The sequence below is a fragment of the Typha latifolia genome, chromosome 2 (genome assembly GCF_019914945.1).
Source record: "Typha latifolia isolate L0001 chromosome 2, TyphaL0001v2, whole genome shotgun sequence".
Lineage (NCBI taxonomy): Eukaryota > Viridiplantae > Streptophyta > Magnoliopsida > Poales > Typhaceae > Typha > Typha latifolia.
Window position 1 is genome coordinate 791,007 of NC_133087.1, and position 13,859 is coordinate 804,865.

General features: G+C 42.8%; 4 protein-coding genes across 5 annotated transcripts; all 4 read right to left on the reverse strand.

Annotated features, from left to right (window-relative positions):
- Positions 1-499: 499 nt before the first annotated feature.
- Positions 500-3,137, reverse strand: LOC140781734 (uncharacterized). The gene is made up of 4 exons (XM_073127884.1): positions 2,936-3,137; positions 1,572-1,747; positions 1,040-1,226; positions 500-870 (listed from the first exon to the last, which is right to left on the reverse strand). The coding sequence occupies exons 1-4, from the start codon at positions 3,000-3,002 to the stop codon at positions 647-649; spliced, it is 654 nt and encodes a 217-aa protein (XP_072983985.1). The 5' UTR covers positions 3,003-3,137; the 3' UTR covers positions 500-646.
- Positions 3,138-3,560: 423 nt separating this feature from the next.
- On the reverse strand, positions 3,561-5,845 carry LOC140781733 (UPF0014 membrane protein STAR2-like). Its single transcript, XM_073127883.1, has 3 exons — positions 5,349-5,845; positions 4,417-4,662; positions 3,561-4,101 (listed from the first exon to the last, which is right to left on the reverse strand). Exons 1-3 carry the CDS (start codon positions 5,622-5,624, stop codon positions 3,787-3,789), a joined length of 837 nt encoding a protein of 278 aa, XP_072983984.1. The 5' UTR covers positions 5,625-5,845; the 3' UTR covers positions 3,561-3,786.
- A 4,279-nt stretch (positions 5,846-10,124) lies between these two features.
- LOC140782845 (UPF0014 membrane protein STAR2-like) lies at positions 10,125-13,555 on the reverse strand. Of its 2 annotated transcripts, XM_073129664.1 has the most exons (4): positions 13,417-13,555; positions 12,686-12,885; positions 10,742-10,987; positions 10,125-10,625 (listed from the first exon to the last, which is right to left on the reverse strand). In XM_073129664.1, the coding sequence occupies exons 2-4, from the start codon at positions 12,881-12,883 to the stop codon at positions 10,311-10,313; spliced, it is 759 nt and encodes a 252-aa protein (XP_072985765.1). In that variant the 5' UTR covers positions 12,884-12,885; positions 13,417-13,555; the 3' UTR covers positions 10,125-10,310. The 2 variants fall into 2 exon arrangements, with proteins under 2 accessions (XP_072985765.1, XP_072985763.1); XM_073129662.1 differs by lacking the exon at positions 13,417-13,555 and having other exon boundaries at positions 12,686-13,392.
- A 16-nt stretch (positions 13,556-13,571) lies between these two features.
- On the reverse strand, positions 13,572-13,853 carry LOC140782846 (uncharacterized). Its single transcript, XM_073129665.1, has one exon. The coding sequence runs from the start codon at positions 13,851-13,853 to the stop codon at positions 13,683-13,685; it is 171 nt and encodes a 56-aa protein (XP_072985766.1). The 3' UTR covers positions 13,572-13,682.
- Positions 13,854-13,859: the final 6 nt, after the last annotated feature.

Sequence of the window (13,859 nt, forward strand, 5' to 3'; positions counted from 1 at the left end):
TTGTTCTTGGTTTTTTTGCGGAAAGAACTTTGATAGCTACCAGGGCTTAATATTTGCTTCTCAATTACAGTAATCATCCTTTGTGGAGTACTTCTATATATATATATATATAATATTATTTTTTTAATGCTCCCTACTGTTTGTGGTGAAGCGCTTCACAAATAAATGTTAATAAAGAAAATTTTTTCCCTTTTTTTGGATAAAGGTCCATAGACATTTTTTCCCTCAGTCTTGCTGTTCCTGTATCCGTTCCTCGTAATTCACACTAATTTCCCCTAAAAGAATTCATACTAATATATCAGCTTATAGGCATTCATAGATGATGCTAAAGATCATGAAATGTAGAAAACTGCTCGCTGCCAAATTCGATTAGAACACAAAACAGAAGATAGTGAAACACCGCAACCTGTGCAGTGTGTTAGCAAGCCTGAACCATATAATTTACTAGCGATCAACATTATAAACATATTCCAAGACTTGCTTGTGAAGAAGCTTATACTGACACATATAAAAGCACTATATTTCATCAAATACACTCTGCTGTTCTACATTTCAAGCGTTGGAAAAAGAAAATTGGTAATCTTGAAATCTATGTACAGGTCTTGCATATGGTGTCAGTAGAATAAATCCTGTGATTTTCGTTTTCCTATATTCCAAGACCCAGTTCATCTTCAATGTCATCGCCTTCTTCGAAAAGTTTCAGAAACCGCATCTGATCCTGTTCTCTCTTTCTCTTCTGCCAGTATCTATACACGGCCACACCTCCGAGAACAGTCAGGGCAGAAGCCAGAAGGCATATGATTATCAGTAGAACCACATTAGATTTCTTCCTATTATTCTTAGTGTCAGAGATAGAAGAATGAGTTGAACCTGTTAAAGACCATGAAATATTAGCAACAAGATTATACCTGCCTGGAGTCAGTAGCTCGACATATACAAAAGAATCTAAACTTGATTATACTCAATCTGAGAAATTTGTTCAATCTAAAATTTATTAAGCTGGTTGCTGGGGAAAAAATAACATGAAAAAGCATCTCACCAGACGAAGCTGCACATTCAGCGCATATAAATGTGGCATTGAATTCATTGTCCTTGAAATGGATAGACTCTCCACCAACAAATTCATCAGAACACAGCTCCCACTCATCATAAACATCATCATTCAGAATATCCTTTTCATAGAAACCACATCGCTTGCATTTCTTATCTGGAAGCTCTGTCAATGGCTGCAAAAAGTATATTTTCATAACTATTTATTGCAGAGAAACATTCTTTATGTGTATATGCATATGCAAATGATAGTCTATTTGTAATAGTCGTCATGATGCATTACTCGGCAAGAAACAGTTAATCGGCAAATCAATGGTGTTTATTTGAAGGGAAGGCTATTTTTTGAAAATTCATATTTGGAAAGAAAGAAACTCTACAATCAAGAAAACAAAATGCATTCAATTTTTCACTCAAAAGAAAGAAACCTTACATTTAAGTAGATAATATGTATTCAATTTCTAACTCAAACTAAGTAGACAGTCCATACATTGAGCTATCTGCAGCATCCTATGCCAACTCACCTGCCAGGATTCTTCACCTTTGAAGACATATAAAAGGTTTGTTTCCCTTACATCAGGCAATATCGTCTTGTTCTCCCCTTTACAATGGAAGTAGATGGTTGGTTTCGAAGGTAGCCATTCATGAGTGTTGAATAGTTCTATTGAACCAAGAGTAACAAACCTTGTTGAGAGAATACCTGCAAAGAAAGATTATCAGATAATGCTCAGGACATCTAACAAGAGGATTAAATAAGAGAGGCATTTACGAACCTTCATAAATGATACAGTGAATATGCAACATATGAAATATGTTTTACTACTGTGATTTCCTTGAATACTTTAAGACTAGTCCTAAAGGATAAGTTTTCAATCATCTTTTAGTTAATTCAATAGTCTTTTAAGAAGTCAGTTGAGGCAACCCATATGTGTCTACTGGACTTCAAAATAGAACTGCGATTTGCAACTGAGACCAAGAAATGGAACTTAAGTCATGAGAGCATGCATGTTTTAAGTTGTGCTTGTAAAATCTATACTCCCTGACAAGACACTAGTAGATTATGTGTATCTAATTAAGAAACAGGGGTTATACTATCATCAACTACAAAGGTGCTTGGATGTGTTGAATAAGCAAGCTGAAACCATAACTAAGTCAATTTGATGCATCATGACCACAATAATTAGTTTCTCCTTAAGAACTCTCGGACAAGAGTTCTTCTACCTAACAGGCAGAATAGAACTGACTTTAGTGCACCATGATGTCGTAGTCACTTGCATATCTATTCAATTTGTCCAACATCATATGAACTCAAAACATATCAATTACTTGTTATCAGGAACATTTCCAACCAATCTGAAAATAATTACAGAATTAGGGGACTGGTTGTTTTGCGTTGTTTAATAGAGCTAAGCTGATGATCTAATTAAGGAAAAGATATTCCTTTATCCTACACCTCGAAAAACTGAATGCCTCTAAAATTATCTTCTCTCTATTCCGAGTTCCTATCGAGTATAGATGCACGATACTCAAGAGCTCCATTTCTACCGAGTCTATCCATTCTTGACCCCAATAGATACATCCACATCCAAGATCCTCTCTTTCATAGACTTACAAAACAAAGTGCATGAAGAAGAACTCTTGAACCTAGCAGCAAGCCCCAGCTCCCAAAAATTCTTGGTCCACGACAAAAACAACAAAACAAAACCGGAAAGGCACCTCTGCACCCAAGTTTGCGGTCACTTGAATCCCAAATCTTCCGGTCCTAATCCTTGATGGAACCAATCGATCGAGTTCGTTTTCAGAAACAATATAAATCCAAAAACTAGGTCAAAATGATTGAGAGATATAACGAGAAGAACAATAGCGCGCAGGAATTAGATCTTATTACCAGGAATTGAGCTGAGGAGCGCGAAAGAGAAGAGGAAGAGGAGACGAGGAAATCGTGGCCTCCGCATACCGATTAGGGCAAAAGAAGTGAGTCGTCGACAAGAACGAAAGATTTGGGGAAGACGAAGTAAAAGAAGGCGGTAGTGGAATGAAAGGGGTTACGTTGGAGGGCCAAATAGTCTAAAAGGAAAACTACAAGGTGTGTAGTGAAAATTAAGTGCATGTAAGCATGGCAACCTCGTAAAAAAAAATATACTTTGCTAGAAAGAAAGAAATCCAAGCTTCACCATTAATTTTAGGTGACATTTTTATTCCTTTTACTAAGAAGATTTTTTTTTTAAATATGTTTATTTGTCAACTATTTCCAAGGTTTATTTGTTCTTTTCTTGTGCAAGAAATTCCCAAATTCTTATAATAAGAACAATACATATTGATAGGAACAAGCAATTTTACCATCTCTCTCTCTCTCTCTCTCTCTCTCTCTCTCTCTCTCTCTCTCTCTCTCTCTCTATATATATATATATATATATATATAAGAGGATTTAGCATCACAAACACTCATTCCATCAAGAGTAGGATTGCTTTAAACAAGAAATAGCTTTGCATTCTTGGACAACAATTAGAAGTACCTTAATCTGAAGCTCTTATTACTTCTTCTTCTTCAAAACCTAGCATTAAAGTCAGTCACCATTCCTTACGCAACAATTCTCAAAAGGAAAATGCGATGCGTTATGAAGCTAGTGGACAGCAAAAGAAATGTTGACACTTGTAAGTTCACTTCTCGTAGTACCAAACAACAATGATACGGATGAGAAAAGAAGGCCTAGATGTTCACAAGAGAAGAAGATGTTTTTAATCGCTAGAGAAGACTTTGTATTCAAGTTGGTAAGCTTTGGTGAAGAAAGCAGGCCAGCATAGGTAGGTTGACAGAATGCTGCTGACTGTAGAAGCTCCAATAAGCATGTTCATCACAACTATCTGCAATTGGATTGCTTCCAAGGGTGATGCACCTCCCATGATGAGCCCAGTCATAGCACCTGGAAGAGATATCAGCCCCACAGTCTTTGCATTGTCTATGACTGGTGACAGGGCAATGACCAAAGACCTCTTGACCTGCTGAAGTGTCGCTCGACGTGGAGTCGCACCAAGGGCTAGCGCTGTTTCCACCTATTCGAACACAGAGAAGAAATCTTAGGTATAACAAAGAAGATGGTCAAATTAATGAACATTTTACATAATAGATGCTATAAGATTGTTGTGCCGATTAAGGATGAAATGGATAAGGTTACTACAGAGGTTATCCAAGCACAACCTCAAGAAATCATCAAATGATCTGAAAATTGATATGGGCATAGCATTCTCTGGTACTATGTTGTTTATGCATGACAACTAACTGTATGTTAGTAAGTTTCATTCTGATCAATCTTATCAAATACTGTCTGGCAGTATATCTGAATATCTACTCAGCGAGCTGCGACTAACCATGCTCTTTTGGAACTTGACATCTTCTCGGAGCTTTTTCATGGTAACTCCAGTGACCGTCATTGCATTACCAACCATCATACCGGCAACAGGAATGATGTACCGTGGAGTGAACGGGAAAACATTCAGAATGATAAGCAAGAACATGGTCAATGCAGTTCCAGCCAAAATGGATACGCCGGCGATGTACTTTCCACGAGGAACATGTTTTGCACGCTGACCGGCTGTATATCCGGCAACAGACACCTGCACGAATGATCAGCCGCTTCCCGATTAATAAAGTCATGCTCTTCAGCTCGAACTGGAAAGATCATAATCACTTTCTACTATTGTTATTATACATGCTAACAGAAAAAGGAAACTAAATGCTAAAGCAAATAAGAGAAACCTCTGGAGTTGAATCAATCTTCTTTTACAATCAACACGATGAGTATGATAATATTTTTATCCCCAATATCAATTCTTGTTAAAGAGGAATTCCTTGTGCCTAACTTTGCAAGTGTAGCAAATCAAACAACAAAATTGTGAAACTAGTCTCAAGGCAAGTCCTGGGGCAAGAGAGCCACCAATGAATGAAATCATGGAAAACGCTAGCCCATCTATGGAACAAAGAGCAGGCAATGCAGAGCAAGGCATTAAGATACCTTAAATTTGTGTAATGCATCAATATATCATATGAACCCAACACGGGATATCCTAAATTGAAGTCAACCCTGCTATGCTGGTGAGGGAAAAAACATTCCTACATTTCAGAAGCATTTAGTTTTGTTCTTTTCTTAGTTTCCTATGCGGAAAAAAGTCCTCTTTTTTATTTATTTTTTCGCTAATTGAAGCTAGCAGCGCACGTCGGAAATCAGTCCATCGACCCCAAAACTCCAATTACCAACAAATTCACCCAATTCATGCAACAAGAGCAATAAAGAGAATCATACCATGAAGAGGTAAGCAAGGAGGATCCAACCAACGTTCTTCTGTGTAAAGATAAACTGCAGCACGAACCCGATCACGGAGAGCTGGAGGAAGGCCCTGGCGATGGCGTAGACCATCTCCTTTTCGAGCCCAAGCTTTTGCGCGAAGGAGAGCGCCACGGCCACCAAGACCACCGTCGTCGCGGCTAATGGCTTCAGCATCCCTTTGAGGAAGTCCGTCCAAAAGGATGGGTCGGACGGATCCATCTGGCCCACGAAGTATTCCAGCCAAGAGACCATCGCACGAGACTGGAGGAGAAGAAGATGGTAGACAAGAGATCGAGGCGGCTGGGCTGTTTGGGCAATTTAGGTGGGGCTCGGGGGAGGTGATTTGATAGTAGCTAGGGTGGGTGGGTGGGGGCCGGCGACGTCAACGGGAATCTTTGCAGATGCTGCCGTGACGGAGTTTCTTTACTTTTTAAGATGAGTGTTTTTTTTTTCTTTTTCTTTTTCTTTTTTGAAACAAGAGTAGTAAAGTGCAATGATTTTTAAATTAAGGAGCTTCATTCAGCTGGCTTAACCCGGGTTAGCTAGCTAACCCGGGTTTCCGCACTTAAGATGTTACATAAGTCTGAGGGGACAGGATCCGCCAGACCCAAACTTACAGTGGACCCAACCACCTTCCCACGATTAGCTGCCCAGTCCGCCACTCTATTTGCTTCTCTATACACGTTAGAAACTCTCCACCCTCTACATTCTCTCAGCAGAGTTTTACATTCATCTACCATATTTCTAATGCGCCAAGGAGGGCTCGACTCACTGCGAAGGAAATTGGCGAGCTCTCGGGAGTCCGTCTCTAGAATTAGCTGGCACTCCTTGTCCACCAATTTGAGACCAAACCTCGCCGCCCAAGCTTCCGCGTATATGGCTGCCATATTAGGACACGGTTCCCACGCGAGCTGCAGCATATTGCCCTCATCATCCCGCAGCACCATTCCGACACCACCTTGAATGTCCGCTGCGTCGTAGCACCCATCTGTATTAAGCTTTACCCAGCCCTTATCCGGGACGTCCCATTTGGTTTGCCCCCTAGTCGTAGCTTCCTTAGGAGCCTCCTCGCGCTTTGCATATTCTCTGGCCATAGCTAGCGCCTTCCCGACGATTACCCTCGGGCTTAGCCTCCCTCCTCCGAAAGTTACGGCATTTCTCTGTTTCCAAATCATCCACAGTGTCGATGCAATTTTGGCCTTAACTTCCATATCCTTATGTTGGTCTGCATGCCAAGTAGAGGTCAGCCAGTTCTCGTCCACTTGAAGCGCCATCCTCCCCGTGCTGTTTTGGAGCTCAGCCCAGCACTCGCGGCAGTATCTACATGTGAAGAAAAGGTGGGTGATAATCTTGTCGTGGAGCTCGCATAATGCACACAGCGCCCCATATCTCAATCCAACCTTCTCCATCAGCACATTAGTGGGTAGTCTTCTCCATGAAAGCTTCCACACAAAGGTACGGACTCTAGGCGCTACTTGGAGTTTCCATAGCACCTTCCAACCTGGCCAGATGTCCTCCGCTATTGGGCTGAGGAAGGAGTAGATCGACTTCACTGATGGCTTGCCTTGCGAATGCGGCCACCATATCCACGTGTCGACTGAGGTGGGGCTCCCAGCTTGGAAAGTCAGGTTGTCGAAAGCCAGCTCTTCTCCTGCCTCACTAATAATTCGACGTTCTTCCCACCTCCGCCGGTCTAGCAGCTCCTCTACCTTGGTTGTCTCTTCCGAAGTCTTGGCACTCATTATCCTGGGTTGTCTACTCCATGGGACCGGTGAGAGCCAAGGTTCTATTGCCACACTGGTTGTGCACCCATTGCCAATCAATTTTTTGAAGCCCAGCTTCAGACTTCTCGCCACACCATTGATCGACCTCCAGAGCCAGGAGACGTTCTGCCCTTCAAATCGATTCCATGGGCTCAAAGGTCCATACTTAGCTGTAAGCAGTTTGACCCACGGCACCTCCTCCTGGTTCAGAACCTTCAGCGCCAGCTTACCTATGTGCGCAGTTCTTGCTCTCCAGAGGTCTCTGATCTCCAAGCCACCCTCAGCTTTTGGTCTGCTGACAGTCTCCCAGCTGACTAAGTGCATTCCGCGCCCGTTAGCTTTGTCCCAAAGGAAAGATCTGGCCTTCTTGGTTATAGTCTCCAAGACTGAGTCTGGTAGCCAGGTACTTCCGAGCCAGAACGTCAGAATTGCTAAGAGAGTAGCATTGATGAGCGTACTACGGCCAGCCGTAGACAGCACACCGCGTTTCCAATTCGCCAGCTTCTTATCCACCCGCTCAACCAAAGATTGGTGCTCCCTGACCTTCACTCGTTTGCCCGAGATGATCACCCCAAGGTAGACGAAAGGTAGCGCTGCAATCTGAAAGCCGAGGCTATCACTTAGTTTAGCTTGCTGCACAGGCAGCATCCAGGTCGGTAGGTACAGAGCGGACTTATGGAAGTTCACTCTTTGATTGGAGAGGGCCTCGTAGTGGCTAAGGCATTCTAGAATGCAGTTCGCATTGGTCAGCGAAGCTTGAACCGTTATCAGTAGGTCATCTGCATATAGTAAGTGGGAAATCTGCACGTCTCTGACTTTATAGGCTTTCAACTCTCCATTGCTCACCTTCCGGTTGATTAATCCGGACAGAATCTGAGACACCAAGATGAATAAGTAAGGAGATAAGGGATCTCCTTGCTTGAGTCCTCTATGCAGTCAGATCCATTCAGACAACTTGCCGTTGATCAGGATAGCGTATCGAGGCGATGAGATACATGCCCATATCCACTTTCGCCACGATGTCGAGAAGCCCACACGCAAGAGGGTATCCATAACAGCCTCCCATCTCACCCTGTCGTAGGCCTTTTCCATATCCAGATTTGCCATTATCACCGGTGTGGATCGCCTATCCAAGCACATCGAGTGCGCCACTTCTTGAGCCGCAAGTGTGTTATCGACAATGCTCCACCCTGCCACAAACGCTGCCTGCTCCGGCCCCACCAGCTGCGGGAGTAGTGGCTTAAGACGACCGATGAGAATTTTGGCAATAATCTTATAGGCCACATTGCAGAGAGATATAGGTCTATACTCTTGCACCCGGGTGGGGTGATCTTTTTTTGGGATGAGAGTGATGAAGGTCTGCCCCCACCGGTTGGGTAGGGAGGCGGATGTGAAGAAATGATTTATCGCCTGAACCAGGCTTTCACCCATGGCTTCCCAAAACTAGATGTACACCTCCGCTTGCAAGCCTTCTGGCCCTAGGGCTTTCCCGCAGGGGAGACTCCACAGAGCAGCCTTTATCTCTTCACGGGACACAGGGGCTTCTAGCTGCTGGGCATCTTCCACGGACAGTTGTGGTAACTCAGGCCAATTTGTCGTAGAGTGAGAGGTGTTGACCTCCGATCCCCACAGATTCTTATAGAATTCCGAGAACAGCCTGCCGACACCCTCCTGCTCTTGCACCCAGTTGCCATTGGAGTCGAGCACTCTGGGAATCCGGTTACGATGCCTCCTAATTGTTGCCGAGGGATCGAAGTATCTAGTGTTTCGGTCGCCATCATTAACCTAGCGTTGACGCGACCTCTGCAGCCATTTTAGGTTTAGCTGCCTACTCAGAGCAGCTTTCCAGTTGTAAAGGCTTCTCAGCAAGGGCAGGTCCTCCTCTCCTAATTGACCCTTACCATCTCGCTACTCCATCTCCATTATTTCCCCATAGGTGCATTTGAACTGAAGTTCCAAGTTTCCCACTTCATGCTTAGCCCATCGTCTAAGCTCCCCTTGTAGCCTGCAGATCTGTGCATGAAGTCGTGCATGGGGTTGGTTCGGCCTACTTGTCTCCACACCCGTTCGACCACGCTTCTGCAGCTTTCATATTCTAGCCAAATCATCTCAAATCGAAACGGGCGCATTACTTTTTCGGGGCTAATCTGCACCATAAGAAGCAAGGGCGCGTGGTCAGAGGCCAATCTGTCCAGATGGAACACCTTGCAGTAAGGGTGTTCTCCCACCCATCTAGGGTTTGCTAGCATCCGGTCAAGTCGGACCCAGATGCGGTTGGCCCCAGCCCGGTTGTTGCACCAGGTGAACGGGACCCCCACGTATCCATTACCTGGAGTTTCTTTTATTCTGAGAAGATGGCAATGAGGAAAGGACAAGAGGCACTTGACTTGGCTGTACGAACTTACTACATCCAGGTATTGGCGAATCATGATTGGCCATAATTCATAATCTTTTTCTCTTATCATGTGCATCGAGTGCATATACACGCAACGAAGAACGATGGAGATTAGCTTCTTTTTTTTGCAGTAGAGGTGGGAGGACCGTAAGGTTCCGAACCGGTCTTTCTAAGTATTTGATCAAAGTCCGGCTCATCATCAGTCACTGGGCCTGACCCAGTTTACATCGGTCTAGAATATTATATTATAGCTCATTATTATCTATAAACTCTTGAAAAAATTATATCTTATTAGGTCAATATTTTAGTTAACTTTTATAAAAACATAGATATATAATGAAATATTTAATATGGGATTAAAAAACTATAAAAATAAGTTGGTGTAACGGACCCTGCCGTAGGCATAGTGGGTCAGGTTTTTGAGCTAGGCCATACTAGCCCATACTGCCCATCACCAACTTAAGCGACTGTTCGTGTTGAGCCTACAGGTTGAGCTCAATAATTAGCTCTATTTTGAGCTAGTTAAGTAAATTGGACATCTAATAGGAATATGGCTCTCTCAATATTTTGTTTTGAGGGCTAACAGCGAAACCATTATTGACATTCTTCATCTTTTTCTTAAAAGAAAAAAAAAGGAAACAAAACATTTCGATCTTACTATTCAATACACCATTTCTTGAAGGAAGAAAAGCTAATGCATAATTAGGCGTGCTTTATGTTAATCACAACATAATTGGCCCGTAGGTGTGATAGTACGAGATGTCTGAAGAGAATATAATTTTAATCACTCGAGAAGACTTTGTAATCAAGTTGGTAAGCTTTGGTGAAGAAAGCAGGCCAACATAGATAAACTGCCAGGATGCTGCTGATTACTGATGCTCCGAGACGAACGTTCAACACAACAATCTGCAATTGAACAGCTTCCAAGGGCGATACGCCTCCCATTATGAGCCCAGTCATCGTACCTGGAAGAGAAATTAACCCCCGAGCCTTGGCTTTGTCCATAACTGGTGACAGGGCAAGGATGAGAGACCTCTTCACCTGCTGAAGCATCGCTTGACGTGGTGTTGCACCGAGAGCCAGCGCTGTTTCCACCTTTAATTTTGTTTTTAAAACAAATAAACAGCATCGATCGATTCAGAAACTAGGGCCATAAGTTTATCACTACTATTTTCTGCTAGTATCAATGCAGCAAGTTGAGTGGATCGAACCAGATTCTTTTGGTTTTTGACATTCTCTCGGAAGTTTTTCATGGCAACTCCGGTAACCGTCATTGCATCACCGACCACCATGCCGGAAACTGGAATGATGTATCTCGGAGTGAAGGGAAAAATCTTCAGAATGACGAGCAAGAACATGGCCACTCCACTGCCTACCAAAATGGATACGGCAGCAAAGGACTTGCCGCGAGGCACGTGTTTCGCACGCTGACCTGCTGTATATCCAGCAAGAGTTACCTGCATGAGTGTAGGTGTGGAGCTAGCGCACTTCAGTGATCAGCAGATTCACGTAACAAAATCATGATATCTTCCATCCGAAAACAGAAAGACAGCGATAAAAAAAATGTCATCATAGAGGATTACTAATACAGACAGCCTCAGGAATTCAATATAAAGAAACTATATTCAATATAAAGAAAAAAAAACATGAAAAACATCATCACATTGAATTCAGAACAAGATCATATAGGATGACAAATATTTACAAAACACAATTGCCATCTCACATGGTATAACAGACAACTTCAAGGCCAAGAATTACAACAGATTGATTTTTACACAAAGCAAGAAAAACCCCATGCCGACGAGTTTGGCGAGAATTGAAAAAGATCAAGAACAAGGAACCTGGTGAGAAGCTTCCTCTGGAGCCACCATTTTTCACTAGGGGCAAGATTATAAAGTGACTTGTGTAAAATATATATATATATTATAATTAGTCTACACAATTGCTCTTCGATTATTGAATGCATCGTCTCTTCTCCAAGCAATTACAGTAAGCAAGATGGGTTATTCCACCTTTCCCGAAACCGACAAAGCTCAGGTTGCATGTGCAATGGAGAGCGTTATTCACGTAGGCCATCTCCCTTCTCAAACTAGATAAAATGGTCTGGGATGGGTGAAAGGATCAGATGGGTCCCAAGCCCTCAACAAATACTCTGCAATCTACCGGGGTGGAGACGAATTGAAACAAAAAATAAAGGGATTATGATGAAGTCAGACAATCTGATGATTCTTTTGGAGAGAGTGAAACGCTTGAAGTGCGCAAGATGGGTCCCAAGCCCTCAACAAATAGTCTGCAATGCAGACATCACTATGAGTGTGATGGCGCTAAAGGTGTACAACGTCCATCTCACATGTCTTGAAGGATTGACTTCAAATATGTGTCCAGACAAAAGGTGGATAATATTGTTTTAGTTTTATATGATAGATCAGATAAGAATATTTAAACATTAAAACACGGGATGAAAGAATGGTGAGGAAGAAGTCTACACGCTTCCGCCCCTTTACCCCTCTTAACACCCAAGTGTTCCTCTCCGCAGGCGTGCGTCGACTTTGACCCAAGCGCCACAAGCTTCCTCTCCCCTCTTGTAGAGATGTCTACATTGCCGGCAGCGGGCTCCGACTGGCGACCTTTGAGGTCGGGAAGCTTGCTGGAATGGTGAGTCATGGCTTGGACCTTTTTTTGGCCACTGGTGGCTGGTGAATTTAATGTTGGTTTGAGCTACGAGTTCTGCCGCCATTGTCCCCTGCGGAGAGCGGCAGCCCTCTAATCACTTTCCCCCGGACCCCGGTGAGATACGGTCATCTCCCATGGCGACCCTCCCTTCCCACTTGTATCTCTTGGGCCTTGGCTATCGAAGATAAATGGTGACTACCCGACCAAAACCAGGTTGAGCCCGGGCAGAATCCCATTTAATTTCGGTTGGCTCGTTCAAGATTCCTTTAAATGCTTCAAGAGCCTTCGCTTAATTTATTCCATTCAAATATGCCTTTTTTTCCCCCCGAATATAAGGTAAGCTGTTTTCCTAACAATCTGAATTCTTCCTCTATTTCATAACCTCAAAACTCCAATTACCCATAAAAGAAAACTCGCTTTTCCACCCAAATTCACCAATAAAAATCCAAAATTTTCACACCCAAAAAAAAAACACATACCATGAAAAGGTACACAAGCACGATCCATGCGACGTTCTTCTGAGTAAAAAGAAACTGGAGAAGGAACCCAACCACGGAGAGCTGGAGGAAGGACCTGGCAACGGAGTAGATCATCTCCCCCTCGAGCCCAAGCTTTTGCACGAAGGAGAGAGCCACCGCCATCAAGACCACCGCCGTCGCGGCCAATGGTTTCAACATTCCTGTGAAGAAATCCATCCAAAAGGATGGATCCATCCAATCCACGGAGGATTCCACTGGGGTGAGCATCGTAGGAGAAGAAGGGGAAAAAATATGGAAGAGAAGTAGGAACTAGGAAATGAGGCTATAGATCTTGTCGTTATTATTAGAGTTTGTTTCAAACACGAAATAGAGAGAGATTCCAGTGGGACCCGGCAGGCGGACTACTAAGATCTAACACACCAGTAGGACTCTGGCTCTTTTGTGACTGGTATTTGGTCAATTGGTAGACAACTACTAAGAATTTTGGACTTAGATTTTGAGCTAAGATTTACCCGGAATTATTGAGTAAATATTTCTTGTATAAATATAATGAAAAGAGGATAAGCAATCTCATTACACGGGAGGAGAATCAAGCAGACACAGACTACAGAGTAATTAAAAGGAGTATCATATAGAGGACTCTATTTTCCCTTTCTTTATCCGTTGGACAGCATATTTGCAAGGAAAAGAAGGCATAAATCAAGGAAAGTAATACAAGTAGTAAAACTCACATTTGTAGCCAATCCATATAGGAATCTAGTTTAACACGATTTAACCTTTCCAATTCTGCCATGTATCTTCAAAATTAGTAATCCCTGCAAAGAACCACAGCAGAAGGTAGAAAGCTCGGGTATTGATAACGACATTGATAAAGAAGACATACCAATTGCAACAATTGCCACAATGTTTTATTCTTCTCTAGTTTCCATTACAAATTTCACGTTATTCTACCGCAGACACTTAGTGCCCTTGATATAAGAGGATGATACATCAAATATCAATCTTCATCTTTTTTCTTGGGCTTCCTGTATGTCTCTTCAATTTGCTTTGCTTTGAAAACCCAAGTATTCACAAGGTTCTTTATATTTGGGATGTCATAATTCTGGGCAATGTAAATACCACATCCAGTTCCCACCAGAAATGAGAAACTGCTCCTAAATATACCCATCTTAAA